The following is a 23,822-nucleotide window of genomic DNA, read 5'->3' as shown; positions in this document are numbered from 1 at the left end:
CCTTTTGAAAACTACAGGTTCAACATAGCAATAGTACACAACAAATAATTTAACACTTCCTGCTATGCATTGGTGATTATTTAAATTAAAATAATGAACTTGTATAAAAAAATTGGTGGTGGTACATTAAAAAAACTTGTGTCAGGGTTTAAAACTAACAAAATATTGCAGCATCACAAACTTTCCCTGAACTACATTTACAAACTTCATGAAAAAATTATTATACATCAACATTATAAAATATTTCAAAAAAATTGTTAGCATTACAACTATCTAAGTATGAGGAGGAATATACAAGTACAATTCATGTTGACAGAGCATTATACTAATAAATGCACACAATATATAGCTGAGATTGCCCAAATTGGCTGTTTTTATACTGATCACAAACATTACCTACGTGACACTATACAATATTATAATATACATATAGCTCTGATACTTATAACAAGCATATCACATTATCAATGTCTGTGGAAGTATAATGTCTGTAGCTAAGTTTCGCTCCAGCTCTCTGTATTGGAATGCATAACTATTTCTCTGTTCTGTATCACCCAACATGTTACAGAGCAGGGCCTGAAGAACAGCAACAACTTCAATAAAATGCCACAATCATTGTTAACAAAAAACGGCCAAAGAAGATTAAAAAATGTAAATGATAAGAAACTGTCATGAAGGTAATGCAGCAATACAATGGGTAATGCAGCAATACAATGCAGCAATACAATGCAGCAATACAATGCAGCCCAGAAAAGTATTTTGTGAGGATGTGCACAATAAATCAAAGTGAAAAGATACGATAACTCACCATGTACATCAGTACATCTTGCAAATAACTAAAAGCTTCACACTGCCTGAGATTGTCTCTTGCCTGTCCAAGCACCTGCAGGCCCTCTAAAATCGCTGCAACAAAACTTAAATGACTCAGCTAACTTCATGCAATCATAAATAGACAAAGCCATTGGAATTTTTAAATTTACACGTATTGGTGAAGAAAAATTAATTACTATAGCATGATTTACTATGATAACATTTAAATAAATATACATGTAAGTTATATTTAGGATGCTAAAAACAGACTTACTTTATTTGCTAATTCAAACTTTTATATTTGCATTTGAATCATGAAAAATTAACTAGTGCGCATTCAATAATCACTTTTAGCACCATTTCATCAAAGACAGACCATGATGTCACTATAATGTATTCATCGACTATTGTTTGCCGTGTTAAGCCGTACGACAACATGAATTGACAAACTGTCTAGCTCAGCATTGCCGGGCTGTCTCTAATGTAAGCAAAAAACAAAACAAACAAACCAAAGCCACAACCAAAAATCATCAAACACTAGTGTGAGTACCATGTTTGGTTGAAAAAAGGTGCAGCTGTCAAAGCGTAATAAATTCCTACAGGTGCTTCTGCCACACAGAAATAGAGATTGGTCACATTTGGTTAATTGATGAATGCCAAGTTTACTCTGCTCAAATGGTCAGGTTATGAAATAAACAGTTCTGTATTATAAACTTGTTACTAGTGGAGAGTTGTTCTACCATGTCGAGGTAAACTTTAAAACTCTGTAAATTACTAGTACTAGTATCTCTAAGCAGTTAGTTTGCCTCTTTTTAATTTTATGGAGGGCAAGAAGCAATAGAAACCATCCTAATAGTCAGTGCTTTAATAGTCTATGCCAGAATTGAATCTTTACTGGAGCACTTGCATCTAACATTGACCAGTTTGTTGCTATTTTGTGAGTCACACACTGTTCCGCTGTGCAGATTAATACTAACTAAGGACTACTTAACACTCCAACAGCAGGTCTTTACAAGTGGGCTGTTTGAACCGATTATGAGACTAGTTTATGAGTTACATAATACATGAAAAATGAAACCAAGGATCCATCCAAAATATAACAGATGCCAAACTCTTCCACAGAGTCAAAGCCTGAGTAAATAAAAACTCACCTTGAGTGAACACGTCTGCAGATTGAGATTTAGCTTGAGCAATTTTACATTTGGTGTAAACAACCTGCGCCCGCCCTTTGTCAAAGCAGGAGCCATGAATGAGGAAACAGGGTAAATACTGCGTCATTGTTTTGTATCCCTCCTCAGCATTGCCATTCATTAGCTAACCGGCCAAAAAAAGGTAATACAATATTAAAAGGTCTCGGTGGGATAGTGACAGAGTACATGTTGGTAAGGATAAAAGTTACCTGTATGTAGGTAGAGTAGTAGTGACAGAGTGCATGTTGATATAGATAAGAGTTACTTGTATGTAGGTAGAATAGTAGTGACAGAGTACATGTTGATATAGATAAGAGTTACCTGTATGTAGGTAGAGTAGTAGTGACAGAGTGCGTGTTGATATAGATAAGAGTTACCTGTATGTAGGTAGAGTAGCAGTGACAGAGTACATGTCGGTATAGATAAGAGTTACCTGTATGTAGGTAGAGTAGTAATGACAGAGTGCATGTTGATATAGATAAGAGTTACCTGTATGTAGGTAGAGTCGTAGTGACAGAGTACATGTTGATATAGATAAGAGTTACCTGTATGTAGGTAGAGTCGTAGTGACAGAGTACATGTTGATACAGATAAGAGTTACCTGTATGTAGGTAGAGTAGTAGTGACAGAGTGCATGCTGGTATATAAGCTGGTGAGTTGATGTGAAGCACCGACATTCATTTATGTATTTCTTAGCATTTACGGTGTCGTCTCTCTCTATATAAAGGTGTATCATCTCCAGGAGAACCCTGTAAGCCAGAAAGATTTGTACTGGACAATATGCAAATGTACCATAAACTGCCAAGATGGTAATGTAAAATTTTTCTATCACAAGGTAACTCTTTGCTGATGACATGCATTGCAGGTACGGTGTACACCAGATAGCAAAGCAATGACTACTTCTATACACACCACTTCATGTATCTACAGCAATACTGAGTGTTGAAAGCAGACAACTCCATCTTTTCATAGAAGGCTTTTATAAATCTAGGAAGAAGTAGCTTGGGAAAGCATAGAGTGGAACTATATAAGCGTCTGACAAGGACTTGAGATGATTTGGAGATGCGGCTTACGCAGTTTCAATATCTCAAAAAAGTGTGAAGATGCAAACTGAATTGTGATTCAAATCCAAAGTTTTTGGCTTATCCATTAAAATGCATTATAGAACATTCTAGAACTGCCAAATGAATTAGCAAATTAATAGTTGAATATCCTCCTCTTCAACCAACAATTAGCGAATCAAATCATAGATGGTCACCCAATATCTAATCCCTGAACATTAATTGTCATTCATTATTGGCCAATCGGCTGTGATACATCTCATTAATCAGGCAAAAATGATTGTTTGCCGTTATCGCAGGTACAGTTGCTGTGACTCATGGTTTACTCTTTACGCATGCAAGTTTTGTTGAAGGTGAGTTTAAACTACAAAATAACTTAGATATCAAATCCTAGGAAAGCTTTACTATAAACTTCGGACTGCACTGAAGAGACACATGACAGAGAATAGAGAGTGGGGGCATATTATGCATCAAAACTATTGCAAATATTTTCATGAATATTATATCTGCCTTCCTTCAAAAGACAAATAAATGACTGCTGCTCATAAGCGATATTGGCAATATTAGAAAAGTAGCAAAGGTTGGCGGTTGCTTGAAAAACTTGCAAAATCATAGGTTTTAGTTAAAATTTCCTGCATTTTTAGCTGTCAAACAATATAACAAACCAATAGCAATATAGGACTTGTAATTATTATGATTTTGGGACATTTCATGTGATCAGAGCGGTCAGACAAGCCTGTACACTTGATAATGACAGATGATACCACAACTATCTAATGGTATGGCCTCACATTAGTGCTGAGCGATTGATTTTATGTTATTCAGCACCTAAAAATTGTCAACCCATTCAAATTATATTTAAAAAGCTTGAACATGTATTTCCATTGTTGATCTTGTTAATAATTATTAAGTTTTGTTCATTTAAGTTAAATTTAAAGTGTATGCTATGTTACGTAGTGTCAAAAAAGCTTTAGTGTACCAAACGTGTTGCCGTTAAGTCTCTCTCACACCGCCGTTAGCCGCTACTGACTGTGTCGAAGGTAAGAACCCCATACAGTACTGTACATAATATCCCATTTTAATGCAGATCACAACTAGCATATAGGTATTCGTTACTTTGCAAGCGTGGGTAGCGAATTAGAACACTTATAAACATAATGATTCATTGTAATATCCGGTTTTTAGCCGTTTTTCAGAGTGAATTGACATACGAGCTTGAACCAGGAACACAATAAGCTCGTATCTCAAGGTATTACTGTGGATATATATTATGACAATGACCTGGCTTTGAGCTCAGTGTTGACAAATGACTGGTTTCTGAGAGTCTCCAAGGCCAAGAGCCCTTCGATGACATTCAGCGCTTGTTGGTACTGGCCCAGGGCCATGTGATATCTTGCCCGCCTGTAATAACATTACCAACACTGTAGAATCTCTCAAAAGAATAAAGTATAAACCTACTTGCCCACAATAACACTTCAGCTGAAAAGATGATTTTAGATAACATAATGAAGTTGTACTTGGAAGATATTAACGCCTGCTCCGCTAGAGTTGGTGCAATATGCATATCTTATGCCTTCAGTGGCGCCACTACACGCCTCAACCTTTGTAGAAAAGAAATCAAATCTATACCCACTCTACATAGACTACTTGAAAAGGTGTAAAAAATTTTCAACATTAACGCTTAGAAGCCTGGACCCGTGATAATTCGAGGGAACCAGAGTGAACTCTAATCCTACACCCGATTGAACTCTAATCCAACACCAGAGTGAACTCTAATCCTACACCAAAGTGAACTCTAATCCTACACCAGAGTGAACTCTAATCCTACACTAGAGTGAACTCTAATCCTACACAAGAGTGAACTCTAATCCTACACCAAAGTGAACTCTAATCCTACACTAGAGTGAACTCTAATCCTACACCAAAGTGAACTCTAATCCTACACCAGAGTGAACTCTAATCCTACACTAGAGTGAACTCTAATCCTACACCAGAGTGAACTCTAATCCCACACCAAAGTGAACTCTAATCCTACACCCGATTGAACTCTAATCCAACACCAGAGTGAACTCTAATCCTACACCAAAGTGAACTCTAATGCTACACCAGAGTGAACTCTAATCCTACACCAGAGTGAACTCTAATCCTACACCAGAGTGAACTCTAATCCTACACCAGAGTGAACTCTAATCCTACACCAGAGTGAACTCTAATCCTACACCAGAGTGAACTCTAATCCTACACCAGAGTGAACTCTAATCCTACACCAGAGTGAACTCTAATCCTACACCAGAGTGAACTCTAATCCTACACCAGAGTGAACTCTAATCCTACACAAGAGTGAACTCTAATCCTATACCAAAGTGAACTCTAATCCTACACAAGAGTGAACTCTAATCCTATATCAAAGTGAACTCTAATCCTACACCAAAGTGAACTCTAATCCTACACCAGAGTGAACTCTAATCCTACACAAGAGTGAACTCTAATCCTACACCAGTGTGAACTCTAATCCTACACCCGATTGAACTCTAATCCAACACCAGAGTGAACTCTAATCCTACACCAAAGTGAACTCTAATCCTACACCAGAGTGAACTCTAATCCTACACTAGAGTGAACTCTAATCCTACACAAGAGTGAACTCTAATCCTACACCAAAGTGAACTCTAATCCTACACAAGAGTGAACTCTAATCCTACACCAGAGTGAACTCTAATCCTACACCAGAGTGAACTCTAATCCTACACCAGAGTGAACTCTAATCCTACACCAGAGTGAACTCTAATCCTACACCAGAGTGAACTCTAATCCTACACCAGAGTGAACTCTAATCCTACACCAGAGTGAACTCTAATCCTACACCAGAGTGAACTCTAATCCTACACAAGAGTGAACTCTAATCCTACACAAGAGTGAACTCTAATCCTACACAAGAGTGAACTCTAATCCTACACCAGAGTGAACTCTAATCCTACACCAAAGTGAACTCTAATCCTACACAAGAGTGAACTCTAATCCTATATCAAAGTGAACTCTAATCCTACACCAAAGTGAACTCTAATCCTACACCAGAGTGAACTCTAATCCTACACAAGAGTGAACTCTAATCCTACACCAGTGTGAACTCTAATCCTACACCCGATTGAACTCTAATCCAACACCAGAGTGAACTCTAATCCTACACCAAAGTGAACTCTAATCCTACACAAGAGTGAACTCTAATCCTACACCAGAGTGAACTCTAATCCTACACCAAAGTGAACTCTAATCCTACACCAGAGTGAACTCTAATCCTACACCAGAGTGAAATCTAATCCCACACCAAAGTGAACTCTAATCCTACACAAGAGTGAACTCTAATCCTACACCAGAGTGAACTCTAATCCTACACCAAAGTGAACTCTAATCCTACACCAGAGTGAACTCTAATCCTACACCAGAGTGAACTCTAATCCCACACCAAAGTGAACTCTAATCCTACACCAGAGTGAACTCTAATCCTACACCAGAGTGAACTCTAATCCTACACCAGAGTGAACTCTAATCCTACACCAGAGTGAACTCTAATCCTACACCAGAGTGAACTCTAATCCTACACCAGAGTGAACTCTAATCCTACACCAGAGTGAACTCTAATCCTACACCAGAGTGAACTCTAATCCCACACCAAAGTGAACTCTAATCCTACACCAGAGTGAACTCTAATCCTACACCAGAGTGAACTCTAATCCTACACCAGAGTGAACTCTAATCCTACACTAGAGTGAACTCTAATCCTACACCAGAGTGAACTCTAATCCTACACCAGAGTGAACTCTAATCCTACACCAGAGTGAACTCTAATCCTACACCAGAGTGAACTCTAATCCCACACCAAAGTGAACTCTAATCCTACACAAAAGTGAACTCTAATCCTACACCAGAGTGAACTCTAATCCTACACCAAAGTGAACTCTAATCCTACACCAGAGTGAACTCTAATCCTACACCAGAGTGAAATCTAATCCTACACCAAAGTGAACTCTAATCCTACACCAGAGTGAACTCTAATCCTACACCAGAGTGAACTCTAATCCTACACCAGAGTGAAATCTAATCCTACACCAGAGTGAACTCTAATCCTACACCAGAGTGAACTCTAATCCTACACCAGAGTGAACTCTAATCCTACACCAGAGTGAACTCTAATCCTACACCAGAGTGAACTCTAATCCTACACCAGAGTGAACTCTAATCCTAAACCAGAGTGAACTCTAATCCTACACCAGAGTGAACTCTAATCCTACACCAGAGTGAACTCTAATCCTACACCAGAGTGAACTCTAATCCTACACCAAAGTGAACTCTAATCCTACACCAGAGTGAACTCTAATCCTACACAAGAGTGAACTCTAATCCTACACCAGAGTGAACTCTAATCCTATACCAGAGTGAACTCTAATCCTACACCAGAGTGAACTCTAATCCTACACCAGAGTGAACTCGACTGAGTACTTTGAGTTTGTTTTTCCCACTTCCAGCTTACATAGAATTACGAAATTTTTGTCGCTTTGTGCGTAATATGTTTCAGTATAATTCCAAAGTCTCAAGTTGATTGGACAATTAGTTCTTGCGATATCGCCGAAATACTGAGGGCATTTTTAAATGACGCAGAAATGAAAAATGGCTGCTGACAGAAAATTAGTGTCTAATGACACACTGATTGAAATTCTTGATAATAAAAAACAAAAAATAGACAAAGGTAGAAAGCTTCTTCTCCTCAGCAACTTCAGCTTTACACTAGTTAACTATTTGCTTTTTCAACCATAACAGATATACACTCTCTCAGGATTAGTCTACTGAAATCATTGTTTGTAAAGTTACCACTAAAACATCATTTCTTTAAAAGTGTGAAAAAACTAATTACTATATTTAATTTCTGTTTGTTTCATTGAGTTCCACAAGTTTGAAACTTCAAAGTGATCTTCAGATCAGAAGGAATTGAGCTTTTTGTTTTCACAGTAGATGAAAAGTTGCTAATACAGTCTTTCAGTGTTAAATCATCATATTAATCGACCAAACTTAATAGCCTAAATGCAAATGTTTCATATTAGTGCAAAAGCCAAAGCTGAGATTTCTGCCGATGGATGGCAGAAGCAAACCAACCTGATTGCTGACTCTGTTGGGTCAAGAGCTGAAAGATTGTCACACGCGAGACGCATACTCTCGGTGTCTGAGTGGTACAAAGCCCTATCAAACAGCTGACACTGCTCCATCTTGCACCAGATGTCACAGAAGAAGTACGGCTTGCAAAAGTTTTCCTTAGCTATATTGAGAATACTTTCTGCACACTCATACCTTCCCTGCAAGTTCATACACAAGTCACTGCTACCACATGTTATTATAGGAGACAACTCCAAACTACTTCCTGGTTTTTGTTTAACTTCACATAAAATGAATATATTAGCAACTATTATAACAAAAAGGCATCAAACTTTCCAGTGGGATGCTAACGATTCAAAGCACTGACATCTCTCATCCTAAATAGATCAATTTGAGCAGATGAACTTCGCAATTTAAAAGAATGTCAGTTCGAGACAACTGCACAATCCCTCAGTTCACTTTGACAGAAGTGTAAGGCAATTTAAATCTACATTTCTGGGCATCGATATGAAGTTGCAATCATGACATACTGAAAAAACTCGAGAGAATGATGCAATATATTGTTATAATGTTTTCTGAGGTCATCGGTCACAATTTTGTTTTTAGTTAAACTAGAAGTAAACCTAATCTTGCAAGGGTTATTGAAAAATTCACCTGTAAGTTACTTTGGTCATGGAAAATGCCTCATCATTAGTAGAAGCAGAAGTTAGTCAAGAAGGTCTGTTATTTACCCAGTAGCATCAACTACAGTGGTGTGCATAAACTTGGAATCACATTGTTTTGTTCACTCTATATCGAATGGATCTTCCATTTGCTTTCTATTTTCCCGCCAATTATGATGCCATTCCAGATATTATATATCAATCTGATCAGCAAAAGATGTGCTTTCAAACAATGCATTGATTGATTTAACACAATCATTTCTGAGTGATTTATATTAATCCTATTAAACAGATTAGCAATTTTATCTGGTCAATTTTATCTTGATAACCATCTGTCAGATGGTGATCAAGAACAAGGGCTGGCCAATAAAATGCTAATGCTCAGCTCAAGACACCTTACCAGTCCTTCTGAAGACCAACAATAACCCAACGGCCCTTTTCAGGGCCACCAATTTGTATAAAAGAGTTTGTTTGTATACTATTTTATCAATTTTCACTAACAACATTCATAGCCTGCAATAAGTCTGCTTTTCGGTAGATCCACCACCAGCGATAAAAATCTGAGAATATTTTTGAATATTTGGCAGCATCTTGTTCTTCAGAATTTTCCCTTTCAAATGATATATATATTGATGGGGTTGAGGCACTTATCTCCAAATAATTTCTTAGACAACAGCATATAAACATACATATTTGAAGATTTAACTGGTGATTCCAAGTTTATGCACACCACTGTAAGTAGATAACAGACATTGAGATTTACAACAATAATGCTTACATGTGTGTTTCAGCATCCATCAAATACAAACACCATCAAACACATGAAAATTTGGACTTTTTCAACTTTTTTGCAGTAAAACTACTGAATCTCTGATGTGAACGGACTTTAACTTTGTTTTGGGTAGCTCAATATAAACTAAAGTTACTGAAGTGTAAACAAATAGTGTTTTTGTACAGTGGATGCCTCTACAACGTAAATAATGCGTTTTGAGAATGTTTACGTTAGACGAAGCATAAAATACGTTGAAATAGCCTAATCCATTACTAGGTCTTAAAAATGAAAAATCAACTAAACATAACTTCTTACTTTAGTGACTGTACAGTAATTGTGGTGGTATGAGTTTGTATCAATAACCTTTCCCTTTGTTCTCATCACTTTCACTTGGTTCAAGGTTTATGATTTTAGTAATTTTACGTTAAGGGGTACCTAACACACCTACGCACACCTTCAATGGCAATTCACATTTATTTTTTCCCTTTTTTTCCACAGCAAGATCTATGTTGCAGGTAAAATGGAACAATATTGTATGTCTAAAATAAATTAAAAGAAACATACATGTATATATTTGCTACAATAAGAACGGTGTTTGTCTGTCTGCCAGGGTTAGAGGTTGGGATAAAATATTTATTTCTGTCGAACTCACAACTTGTGACATTGAGCTTGGTAGACTGACGCTAACACCTGCACCAATTGACCACCTTGTGGTAATTCTGAATAAATGTGCAGCTACTTATTCTCTTTGACTAATCAGTGCGCCTGAAAATCTCTCACTGCATGCTAGACTGGCAGGGTAATAGTATATAGTATATACAGTATATAATGGATACCCCAGATATCTCTACACATTCTTTTTCCCCAAACGCAGCGAGAGAAAATGACTCTGTTAAGGCTAACTACGGGACTCGGATTATTGAAATCGAATTTGACAACTTGCACCGATTTGACGTTTTGTGTTATATGAAATATATTACATAATACGATGCAAGAACTTTACATAAACTATTTACATTAAGTGAGATTTACATAAAAGGAAGTTTACATTATAAGGGCGTCTGCTGTATATCTCATTATGAATGAACCATAGTCACTAAAAATGTTTAAATATACAGTAGCGGTGCTGAGCTCACCTCTCACCTTAGAAGTGTCTGTTAGACAGAGTGCTCATATTTTACCTGATAGAAGTGTCTGTTAGAGAGAGTGCTCATATCTCACCTGATAGAAGTGTCTGTTAGAGAGAGTGCTCTATCTCACCTGATAGAAGTGTCTGTTAGAGAGAGTGCACATATCTCACCTGATAGAAGTGTCTGTTAGACAGAGTGCTCATATCTTACCTGATAGAAGTGTCTGTTAGAGAGAGTGCTCTATCTCACCTGATAGAAGTGTCTGTTAGAGAGAGTGCACATATCTCACCTGATAGAAGTGTCTGTTAGACAGAGTGCTCATATCTTACCTGATAGAAGTGTCTGTTAGAGAGAGTGATCATATCTCACCTGATAGAAGTGTCTGTTAGAGACAATGCTCATATCTCATCTGATAGAAGTGTCTGTTAGAGAGAGTGATCATATCTCACCTGATAGAAGTGTCTGTTAGAGACAATGCTCATATCTCATCTGATAGAAGTGTCTGTTAGAAACAGTGCTCATATCTCACCTGATAGAAGTGTCTGTTAGACAGAGTGCTCATATCTTACCTGATAGAAGTGTCTGTTAGAGAGAGTGCTCATATCTCACCTGATAGAAGTGTCTGTTAGAGAGAGTGCTCTATCTCACCTGATAGAAGTGTCTGTTAGAGAGAGTGCACATATCTCACCTGATAGAAGTGTCTGTTAGACAGAGTGCTCATATCTTACCTGATAGAAGTGTCTGTTAGAGAGAGTGCTCTATCTCACCTGATAGAAGTGTCTGTTAGAGAGAGTGCACATATCTCACCTGATAGAAGTGTCTGTTAGACAGAGTGCTCATATCTTACCTGATAGAAGTGTCTGTTAGAGAGAGTGATCATATCTCACCTGATAGAAGTGTCTGTTAGACAGAGTGCTCATATCTTACCTGATAGAAGTGTCTGTTAGAGAGAGTGCTCATATCTCACCTGATAGAAGTGTCTGTTAGAGAGAGTGCTCTATCTCACCTGATAGAAGTGTCTGTTAGAGAGAGTGCACATATCTCACCTGATAGAAGTGTCTGTTAGACAGAGTGCTCATATCTTACCTGATAGAAGTGTCTGTTAGAGAGAGTGCTCTATCTCACCTGATAGAAGTGTCTGTTAGAGAGAGTGCACATATCTCACCTGATAGAAGTGTCTGTTAGACAGAGTGCTCATATCTTACCTGATAGAAGTGTCTGTTAGAGAGAGTGATCATATCTCACCTGATAGAAGTGTCTGTTAGAGACAATGCTCATATCTCATCTGATAGAAGTGTCTGTTAGAAACAGTGCTCATATCTCACCTGATAGAAGTGTCTGTTAGACAGAGTGCTCATATCTTACCTGATAGAAGTGTCTGTTAGAGCGAGTGCTCATATCTCACCTGATAGAAGTGTCTGTTAGAGACAGTGCTCATATCTCACCTGATAGAAGTGTCTGTTAGAGAGAGTGCGCATAACTCACCTGATAGAAGTGTCTGTTAAAGAGAGTGTGCATATCTCACCTGATAGAAGTGTCTGTTAGAGAGAGTGCAGAGGGCGAGACATTCAGACTCTGCACAGTGAGATATGGCCTGAGATGATGAGTCAGTGTGTAGGACATTGTGAGAGATGAGACTCGGAATACTCCTAAGAACAGACAATAATATAAATTTGCCAAGTAAAATGTTAATGCAAATGTAAAATATGTAATATATGTAACATATTGCAGTAAAGTAGGGAAGAATCACTATCAAAATGGCAGTTTTGTGTATTCTTCCGGGATTTATTTACTACTAGCTCTGCAAGAGAAATTGTCCACAGAAAAACTTTGAATCAGTAAGTAGCTCGGATTGGCCCACAAGTGGAAGTTCTCAACCAGTTTGAGTTACCCAATAGTTTGAGTTAAACAATAGTTTGAGTTATATAATAGCTTGAGTTATGCAATAGTTTGAGTTATACAATAGTTTGAGTTATATAATAGTTTGATTTACACAATAGTTTGAGTAATACAGTAGTTTGAGTTGTACAATAGTTTGAGTTATACAATAGTTTAAGTTATACAGTAGTTTGAGTTGTACAGTAGTTTGAGTTGTACAGTAGTTTGAGTAGTACAATAGTTTGAGTTATACAATAGTTTGAGTTATACAATAGTTTAAGTTATACAGTAGTTTGAGTTGTACAGTAGTTTGAGTTATACAATAGTTTAAGTTGTACAATAGTTTGAGATATACAATAGTTTGAATTATACAATAGTTTGAGTTATACAATAGTTTGAGTTGTACAATAGTTTGAGTTATATAATCTTTTGAGTAATAAAATATTATGAATTATACAATAGTTTGAGTTGTACAATAGTTTGAGTTATACAGTAATTTGAGTCATACAATAGTTTGAGTTATACAATAGTTTGAGTTGAGAATAGGTTCAGTTGAAAATAGTTGAGTTCTATAATAACCTTTGTTGGCCAAAATAGAACAATCGGCTTTAGTCTTTTAGTTCACTACTCTAAAATATAATGAAAAATGAAATAAACTCACTCTACCCCCAACTTCAGGAGCGAGTGCACTAGCTAATAGAATTTTGTAGCTTTCAAGCATAAATACATTTACACCGTCGAACCTTGACATAAAAAGGTAATGCATTATGATATAATTGTGTAAGCAGACATTGTGTTTGACTTAACAGTTTGGTGATAAATGCTTCAAGTACTTACATATGTCATGAAAACTAAATATAAACAACTAAATTATATGAAAAAAGTAAATATATAAAATAATTATCAGTAAAAACAGGTTTATATTGCCACATTTTATAAATGTTAGATAGGAAAATTGAGGTGTAGCCTTGGTGATGCAGGAGATAAATGATGCGTAGGTAAACAATAAAGATGCAAGACTAGCTTACACTGTGGATAAATCTAAACTCCATACTAAAATGGTTTATTTACATTTAGTTCTTTTTCAATTTAATCATCAGGAAAAAAAAACTTTCTCTCCAATTATATCGATCAGCCACTCCACTTTCACTCATTTCAAACATTCACTTTTTTTGGCACCATGTTCGCTTTTGTATTCACGATGTTCCACTGTTTGTCTTAATTTTATGAAAAACGTTGCCATTTTTCTTTTTTTTTTTAATTTTCATGAGATCTATAATTTTAAAGCTAAAATACTACAATATGAAGCAAAGTTTGATATTAATCAAACATCAAACAATGTGAAGGAGAGCTGTGTGTTTATTTACTCTTTTTCGAACAGCAAAGTTTTGACAAGATTTGAATGTCACATGATGCCATGTCCATCTGTCCGATGCCATGATTGATAGTAGAAAAAAGATTGCATCACATGGGATTCAAACTCATGACATGCAGCTTAGTAAACTGACACTCAAACATCTGCGGCGATCAGCCACTCTCTAGCACTTACGAATGACACTACATATAGTTATTACACCTGACGGTCTCTCCTTAGACTGCCAAAGTACTAGTTGCTTCTAATGTCAAGACAAATATTTGCTCAAACTTTGTGTCGTATGTCACAAAAGATGCATGAGTTGAGGAGATCATAAATCATAATTTTTGTAACAATTGACAACTGGACGAATAAGACGAATTTAAACCATAACTGTCACGAACAACTTTTATCGTATTTGCTAGGTAAATCAGACACGCTGATTTCGATTTTGTACTCAAAATAAAGATTAGTCCACTAACCTTCAAAGTCATTTAGGCTTTTTTAAAGCGTTTCAATATCCGTTTCGAAAACAATTCAATCGGCATTACAAGCTCCACCCATAAATATGTGACGAAACCTAGCTTTTTCAGGAACGGAAGTTAGGAATGTTTAGTCCGATTTAGAATAATAGAGATGGGTGTCTTAAAACCCATTATTATCTAAATCCAGCCTGTAAAATAATTTCAGTTTTTTATGAAAGGTATAAAAACTATTTAAAAATGTTCGTAGCTTGTTACATGACGTTTAAATGGGCTGAACGTCGAGAAAAATGAGCTCAAAAAGCGCGGTTTTATCACCAGCTAGCTTTGTTATCTATAGCTTATCTACCTTTCAGAAAAGACAGATATTATTTTTAATACTGAAGTTAGATATTAATGGATTTTAAAACACCCATCTCTATTATTCTGAACCGGTCTAAACATCCCTACGTAAATTCTGTTCCTAAAAAACTAGGTTATGTCACGTATTTATGGGCGGAGCTTGTTATGCCGATCGTGTTGTTTTCGAGACCGATATTAAAACGCTATAAAAAAGCCTTCATTACTCTGAAAGTTAGTGGACTAATCTTTATTGTGAGCACAAAATCGGAATCAGCGTGTCTGATTTACCTAGTAAATACGATAAAAGTTGTTCGTGACAGTTATGGTTTAAAGGACAACTCAAACTTCGACACCAAGCAATGCAAGAAAGAAATGGACGCTGTTGTTGACTGCGGCTCACCTGTTACCGTAGTAACTCCAAAGACCAGCGGTCAACATCATCTGAGCTAGTTTGGTTGTGCTCTTCACAGTATTCTGGATGGGCAACCGAATGTTCTTCGTCTGATAAGAGAGAGCCTGGGCTAACTCTTCAAACACCCTGCGTAGAGCATTACAGATACCGTTACTCAAGGTAGCACCGTGTATATTGTTTATTACATACTATTATATTAATATTATACTATATTATAAAACTCGTATCTCGTAATCTTGCTTACAATCCTCGTACTAAAAAATAATATAGGTGACAATTAAATTGCTTCATAAAACATTCCTTTGTCCGGGTATCGAACTCGTGACATTCAGCCTGGTAGACCAATGCTCTATCACTGCACTAATCCATCGCCTTGCAAACTTGCTCAATAATATTTACTATAATAAGAGCGGTATTCCGTGACAATTAAAAATTCTCGCATGTCAGAAGACTTAAAAGACAAACGGCTGAGCCCCATACATTGCCTATAGCAAATTAAATGTGAAAAAAAGGCTCACTCCAAGCAACAAAAGTTCAAGATTGACTTGAAGCATGGCGATCTTAGAACTTATGTGTTCCATATAAATGTGCAACAATCTATCCAACTAGAAACTCAAGAATGCCTTCGCATGAAGTAAGGCCAATTGCCTTCAATAAACGTGTTCATTGACTGTTGTTAAAGCAGTGTAGCGGGTTGCATTCATATTGAAAATACCAACGCAAAAATTGATATCGAATTGAGAATGAAAGAAATCTTGACCCCACCGGGCTTAATGCTAGTACAGCGGACCCCCGGATGAAGATGCCCCTGTTTTACGATTTTTTCGCCTTACGATGTGGAACACGATGTTTTTTCATGCCCTCTATACAGAATTTTTTGGCCATACGACATCAACAAAAATGACTCGAAATTCCGATTTGGCGGTCGGTCGAAACTGATCGCCAAATCGGATTTTCGAGTCATTTTTGTTGATGTCGTATGGCCGAAAAATACTGAGTTGCAGATTTAGCGGTCGGTTCCACCGACCGCCAAATCTAAATTCCGAGAGTCATTTCGAAACAACTGAAAGCGATACAATGCTCACTCTCTCTCAGTTCATCATTCTTCGTGTTTCGTAAGTGCCTGATCTTACGTGAGTGAAATGAAAATTAGTGAAAAGTAAGTGAAAGTAAAAATTTATTGTGCATTTTGACGTTTAATATATTATTTACTTTAAACTTTAATTCTTTATACATATATAACCACATATATAACTTTATAACTTTAATTCGTTAGCCGTGGGTCCTAAGTTAGACAAGGACGTAAAAGGGAGAAATACAAACCATAACCATAAGCAGATTATAACCACTAACTATAATTATAATGTAATCATAACCAGGTAATTGTAGTTACTAAGGTTAATGTACTATTTTGTTACTAATTGCAATATGTATAGTATGTACATGTATATAAAATTTTGAAGTTTTTACCAGGGGTATTTGCATTATATAACTACTTTGGGTTTTATACCCCTATTTACGAAAATTTTACCTTACGATTCCAATGCCGGAATGAATTAGTATTATCTGGCAGGGGTTTAAATTATGACTTAAATCAATTATTTAAACCATTTGATTTTTTAGCCAACCATACATATAGCAAATACTGATATGAGTGCAAGCAGAATTAATGATACTAACAATTTAGGGGTTTGTGCAGGTGCTGTGTGCTGAAGAGTCTTAATAAGGCAGCCAGTCAGAGAAAGCTCCCAATAAGTGAGCCCGGGTGAGTTGTTGTGGAAATTGCTTACATCCGATAACTTCTCAAGCCAAATCTGACAAGATAATAACAGAGCAATGGAGGAGGCAACTACCAAAAAAGAGAGCAAAGATTTATTTACAAATGTCATGCTTGTGTTATATCATCAATTGCCCAGGAACTACAAACAAAGCAGACAGCATGCAACATTACTGATAGTAATCTTTTTCAAGTCATGATTGGTCAACCTTGGTTAACTTTCCATTGAAGATCAGACGCTCGCAAGAAAGGAGAAGTTTAGACAAGGACAATCTCTCCAGTCATATACTATATGTCATATTTAAAACAAAATTGATTTTAAAAACATGCAAAATTGCAGATCACTATTAAACTAAAAACAATCACAGACAACATTTATTGTTCTAAAGGTAAAACGCGAGTTCAGACAACAAGTTGGGATTATTATACAAACTCAGAAGTAAGTACAACTAGAAACTCATCAATCTATAAGAAAACGACTCCTTGTATGATAATAACTTTACCAGAGAGTGCTGCAGACATGTGTTATCGTCTGCCTCTTGAGCCAGCTTGACGGCCTCCTTCACAGAGTGGAGCGCAAGGTGCCTACGAGGAGACAGTGAGAGATCAAACCACAGCGATATATTTCTGAAGGACCAGAACTATGCAATAATAACAGCTCTAAATCCTAGTCCCATCCAACGTTACTCGCAATTCACTGTCCAACATCAAAGACTCTACTACTCTAAACACCTGGGGTTGTCTTTCCTTACAATACCTATACAAACTGAGATCAATGTTTCATTCAAAGAGTAGTAGACAGCTTCGAGAAGGAAAGTAGGCTAGTTAAAACTTTGAATTTATTAAACTTAATTTGAATTTATTAACCCTAATTTGAATCTATTAAATCTAAAAACAGTATCAAAAAAATCAGACATTCACATGCCGAGAGGTTTTGCGAGGGTACTTGTATACAGCCATTTTATTACGTAGTCTCTGTACCCATTTCTGAAATAAAGTCAAGGCTAAACTCACTTATGACCAAAGCGTGCATAGAAAGATGCGAGACTGAGTGAAGCGAATCGTGAGCACTTATTAGAGTCTTCGAAAGCAGGATCTTTTGGCCGAACTCTGTCACCAGTTTGAGCAATTTTGTCATAATACCGATGAAGTGACTCCTTCGCACCGGCGTATTCCCTCACCCTCATCTGATTCAGGTACCTGACGTAATGCTGTGAGATATTTCAAAACATTTCAAAACAGGTAAGTAGGTAAGACACTTAGTTGGGGTTTGTCCTATTTCATCAACCCTTAGACACCACTAAATGTTACAAGCAAGAAACTAATACAAAAAAATGTGAAAACATCTAAATGAAAGCATCTTGAAGGGCAACTAAATAAGAATACATTGCACCCTCAGGACACGATTACATTGATATACGATTTTTTGACCTTATGAAATGGAACCTGATGATTTTTTTCACCTCACTATATAGATCTTATTTCACCATACAAATTCAACAAAATTTTAACCTGTGTTCGAATTTGGCAGTCAGTGTGCTTATTACGTACGTCTAAATAATAAAGACACCGAAATGCTGTTAGCTGAAAATATTTTTACAACACCTTAAAGAGACACGATGACTGATCTCTCTCAATTCAGCAATTTTCGTGTGTGAAACGGTAATATTTGCCCTTTCACAACCTGTAGCAAAGTTGGAGTTGCAATCCCTTCAAACAGAAGGGATCGCAAGTTGGTTAGACAACTTCTCTTAACCTGCTAACAAAATCCACTACATTACGAAAACAGCATCGTTGGGGCTTTCTTCCCGAATTAGGTTGAAAAATGTTTTAAACAGGCCCGCTAAAAGTTACAGTGAAAGCGAAGACAAAAACTGATAAGTGATAAAATTCTAGTGATGAAAAAGTTGAAGTTCAGTAAAATAGTTAAAAATACATACTAAAACTTAGCTTTGTGTGTGTGTGTGCGTGTATGTATGTGTTTAGTAAACCTTATTTGGAGTGAATTCAAAGTTTATGCTACATGTCCATCTGTCTTTTAGGTAAGAACTCCATACGGTACGTACGGTACATTATAATGTTACATTTTAATGCAGATCATAACCACTAAATACACTAAATACAATAAAGTTACTGTAGGTAACTATAGTTACTAAGGTTAACATACTATATTGTTACTAATTTTTAATATGCACAGCACTTATATAAAATTTTGAAAATTTTTCCCAGGGGATGTTTGCATTATATAATTACTATGGATTTTATACCCCTACATGCGTTTTTTCATCATACGATGCCAACCCTTGAACGGATCAAAATCGTATCCTGAGGGCGCACTGGACATGTACTGCAAAGCACAAGCAACCACTGCAAGCATCCATCACCTTACAGTTACACTCGAGTCTAACGAGCCAATGGTTGTGCTTATCATACCTTATCATACCCTTCCATAGCAAGTGATAGAAATACAGATGGGGCTTATCATACCCTCCCATAGCAAGTGATAGAAATACAGATGGGGCTTATCATACCCTTCCATAGCAAGTGATAGAAATACAGATGGGGCTTATCATACCCTTCCATAGCAAGTGATAGAAATACAGATGGGGTACAGTAATACGTACTCTCGCTTCTGAATGGATTGCTTTATCTCAGCTAAACTTAGTAATTAAACATCCTCCCTGAGACTGTGAATAAACTACATGTATTAATTTAGAGGATAAATAAAATACCACAGACTAGACTAGGATAAAAAGTACTATCAGCAATGACATGACTATTAGCAGGGAACGGGAGAAAACCGAAGGGTTTACAACCAATAGGAGAAAATCAGAAGGCTTATATCCTACAGGAGAAAACCAGAGAGGTTTATATGCTACAGGAGAAAACCAGAGAGGTTCATATCCTGCAGGAGAAAACCAGAGAGGTTTATACATAGACCTATTAACTATACTAGACTGGGCAATCCAATGCATCACGGCTCAGCATTGTGTCCCACATTCTGCGAAGCAGAATGTGGCTGCAGAATTGTTTGGCTGGTTCTTTCCTGTTCGTTAATAACTCTGCTAGCTATTTGGTTTTCTCCTGTAGGATATAAACCTCTCTGGTTTTCTTCTGTAGGATATAATCCTCTCTGGTTTTCTCCTGTAGGATATAATCCTCTCTGGTTTTCTCCTGTAGGATATAAACCTCTCTGGTTTTCTCCTGTAGCATATAAACCCATAGACTTATTAACTATACTAGACTGGGCAATGCGAAGCCACGGTGTCCTACATAAATAGCCACATTCCTCGCGACGTAACGTCAACGCTTTGTTCACTTGCAGCTGGTCAGGCAAGCGAGTCATCATTGTTTACATTGAAAGAATGGCTGAGACAGCTTTGTTGCTACATGTAATTTGACATAACTACTAAAGTACACAAGATATTGGTTTAAAATTTTAGATGCAAAGCTTATACACTATGCTTTTCCTACCCTGCAAATTTGTAAACATAAAGTTGAATATTTCATATGTAAAGTTCCAGTAAAAATGTATATTGATCTATTCAAAAATATTGCAAAATTATCAATGTTGCCCTATGCTATGGGCTAACATGTCAGATAGCTAGGTGCACAAACTGATTTCAAATGCATACCCACTGGTAAATGGTACACTGATTGCAGTCTGTCATGAATATAAATGTTGGGTCTTAGGTGTTATGCAAACAGCATCAGAAAATAGGTCTATGTTCACTTTGTTGCTTTGTTCACTTTGCCTAGTCCAGGCCATATTTTTAAGTAGGAAGCCGTGGAGAGTGGAGCAACTACCAGCACTGGAAATGATTCAAAGGTAAATTTTACTTAAATTGTTTTCAAGGGTGGTTGTGAGAGGTACCTAGATATGAAGAGCAAGAAATCTTGCGGATTTTTTCGAGATATGCATACAAATAATAGTTATTCCAAAATGTTTTCCTAAAGTTCATTGCTGGCACTAATATTTGAAAAGTTGCTTCGCACAAAGAGGTGCCAACCGCAAAGTAGACAAAGTGTTTCCCATTTCATGAAGTTTTTCATGACCATGGCAGGTGGACATGGGCTAGTAAATGAGTATGGTGATGACTGCCATACTAGAACCCACTGCTGTACTAAGGGTATTTGATTTTCCGCGAAAATATTTACAACCGACTCAACCAAAGCATAGACGACTGTTATGCCGACCAACACTATCTAAATCATCTCCACCAGACCGCAATGAGCCAGTCCTGGAACCTTCACTTTGCTATGAAGAGTCAACAGCCGCCAAGCAATCTGAAGAGATCATTCCCGACCCTCTACATAAGCGTACCTCATACCTTGGAATAGGGAATTAAATTTTTCAAACATTTCGCGAGGTCAAGTATTTACTTCTGTACAAGCTTAGACAAGAGCATATAGAAAGACTGTCCTCAAAGATTCGGGCCAAGGGAGGTTTCAACAATAATCCAGATGTCCGTAGCTTCAAATCTGTACTGAGAGCTCGACTAGTGAAAACAGACATCACACCAAGCACGAGTGCTAACTGTCCTGATTGTGATAGCTCAGATGGCTCCTGCTCCCTACTTCCCTCATCTAAACGAAGAAAAATTCTTGTAGAAAGTGACGATGACTTCCATGATTATTTGGAATCAAGCGAACGGCTGGAAATCAATCTGTCAGAATCTGTCTCGGACATAGTGGAGTACATCGGTAGGTAACTACAACCAATTCCTCCAAATTTTCTACAAAGCAAGAGATCTGGCACACATTGCAGCCTTGCTGCATGTGCTAAACTGCATGACTGCCCATATTGTGGTACATGATTTAGGTATGTACATGTATTTTGGTATTAGCTACTTTCACTTATTGTTAGTGTATAGAACAGATATACAGGTAGCAGAGTGGCTTGAAATAATACTGCAGCGGATCAGTGAGATGTAGGTAAATTTATTTTACGGTTGATACATATACTTTTTATAATAATATTAACATATAATATTTATTTAGCAGGTTATGTGGTATGGAGCTTAAAACTCAACTGCAATGACTGCACCAGCTTTATAGCCTCCTGTCCAGGTTTACGCACCAGAGATGATGCGACACTAATCAGTGTAAAAGATAGAGGTAGTCTGTTTACACCTCATCCTGTCATCACAAAGATATGTCTAGGCTCAGAACAGATTATACGGCAGTGTGTCGACTTACAAGGAATCACTGCAGACATACACAAGCTGGTGGTCACTAAGACTCTTATTGGTTTTACAAAGCAATTTGCATCAGGAATTTCCATGCTCAAGTCACAGCGCAGCCAGCGTTAGTTAAAACTATCACATCCAGATATGTCAGAATTAGAATTCACCACGAGGCTACAAAGGTAGCAGCTAACAAAAGTAATCTTAGATCAAAGCTCAGCCGAATGGTCGTCTTTAGTCATGTGTAGCCTGTCACAATAATTATGTCTAGAAAAGTGTACCATTTATCGTTTGTTTTCTACGATTTTTCTGATGCTGTTTGCATAACACCTAAGACTCAACATTTATGTTCATGGCAGACTGCAATCAGTGTACCATTTACCAGTGTGTATGCATTTGAAATCAGTTTGTACACCTAGCTATCTGACATATGTTAGCCCATAGCATAGGGCAACATTGATAATTTTGCAATATTTTTTGAATAGATATATACATTTTTACTGGAACTTTACATATGAAATATTCAACTTTATGTTTACAAATTTGCAGGGTAGGAAAAGCATAGTGTATAAGCTTTGCATCTAAAATTTTAAACCAATATCTTGTGTACTTTAGTAGTTATGTCAAATTACATGTAGCAACAAAGCTGTCTCAGCCATTCTTTCAATGTAAACAATGATGACTCGCTTGCCTGACCAGCTGCAAGTGAACAAAGCGTTGACGTTACGTCGCGAGGAATGTGGCTATTTATGTAGGACACCGTGGCTTCGCATTGCCCAGTCTAGTATAGTTAATAAGTCTATGGGTTTATATGCTACAGGAGAAAACCAGAGAGGTTTATATCCTACAGGAGAAAACCAGAGAGGATTATATCCTACAGGAGAAAACCAGAGAGGTTTATATCCTACAGAAGAAAACCAGAGAGGTTTATATCCTACAGGAGAAAACCAAATAGCTAGCAGAGTTATTAACGAACAGGAAAGAACCAGCCAAACAAATTGAATACCACGGAAATTATTCCTCTAATACAACTGTAACTTATAAAGCCCTGACAAGTTATCTTCCCAAATTTGGAGTAATTGATAACATATAATAACAATAGAGTAACTCATGATTATTATCGGCTGTATAATGAACAACCATAAGAAAAGAGACTTTCTTACATAGCAAAAGTCCTCAGTTATCATGACTAATCATAGCTCAATCCGTTTCAACTTCTCTAAAGCATGTAAAGCCACGAGTAGTGAGGATGGAGAAAGCTTACTTGCACATATTTCTCAATAACCAGACAGAACATCAAACAAAGTACCAACGATTCCACAGACAGCATGAAAAGTCACAACGAAAAACCAACAATTCCACTTGGCCAATCCAAAAGTATCTGTTTGTTAATTAATTTTGCTCATAGATGATGTAACTAGAAATACCTACAACTTTATGCAAGAAGGGGTAGGCCTGAATAAGCTGATTCAATTCTTGGCCAACGGCTGTCGCGCTGTCACAAGCTCTTGTGTTCTGTTCCAACATAATCGCCTACAAACAGTTAGGCTAAACCTGAAAGTCCTCCTAATCGATTACAGCCTAACGAAATGACCTTGACATACACGTGTGTGTACAATTA

General features: G+C 37.0%; 1 protein-coding gene across 1 annotated transcript in view; it reads right to left on the bottom strand.

The window, feature by feature from the left end:
- Window positions 1-8: 8 nt before the first annotated feature.
- LOC137408363 (anaphase-promoting complex subunit 5-like) overlaps window positions 9-23,822 on the bottom strand; it is a 33,185-nt gene continuing 9,371 nt past the window's right edge. Inside the window, exons 7-18 of the mRNA XM_068094865.1 lie at window positions 23,633-23,734; window positions 18,030-18,226; window positions 17,519-17,600; window positions 16,919-17,052; window positions 15,227-15,364; window positions 12,296-12,419; window positions 8,210-8,406; window positions 4,343-4,462; window positions 2,602-2,749; window positions 1,962-2,124; window positions 809-903; window positions 9-576 (exon numbers count right to left, since the gene is read on the bottom strand). Of these exons, the coding sequence (XP_067950966.1) occupies window positions 457-576; window positions 809-903; window positions 1,962-2,124; window positions 2,602-2,749; window positions 4,343-4,462; window positions 8,210-8,406; window positions 12,296-12,419; window positions 15,227-15,364; window positions 16,919-17,052; window positions 17,519-17,600; window positions 18,030-18,226; window positions 23,633-23,734 (1,620 nt within the window). The 3' untranslated portion in view covers window positions 9-456. The remainder of the gene's footprint in view (window positions 577-808; window positions 904-1,961; window positions 2,125-2,601; window positions 2,750-4,342; window positions 4,463-8,209; window positions 8,407-12,295; window positions 12,420-15,226; window positions 15,365-16,918; window positions 17,053-17,518; window positions 17,601-18,029; window positions 18,227-23,632; window positions 23,735-23,822) is intronic.

The sequence above is a fragment of the Watersipora subatra genome, chromosome 1 (genome assembly GCF_963576615.1).
Source record: "Watersipora subatra chromosome 1, tzWatSuba1.1, whole genome shotgun sequence".
Taxonomy (NCBI): Eukaryota; Metazoa; Bryozoa; class Gymnolaemata; order Cheilostomatida; family Watersiporidae; genus Watersipora; species Watersipora subatra.
This window is presented reverse-complemented; position numbering and strand designations above follow the sequence as displayed.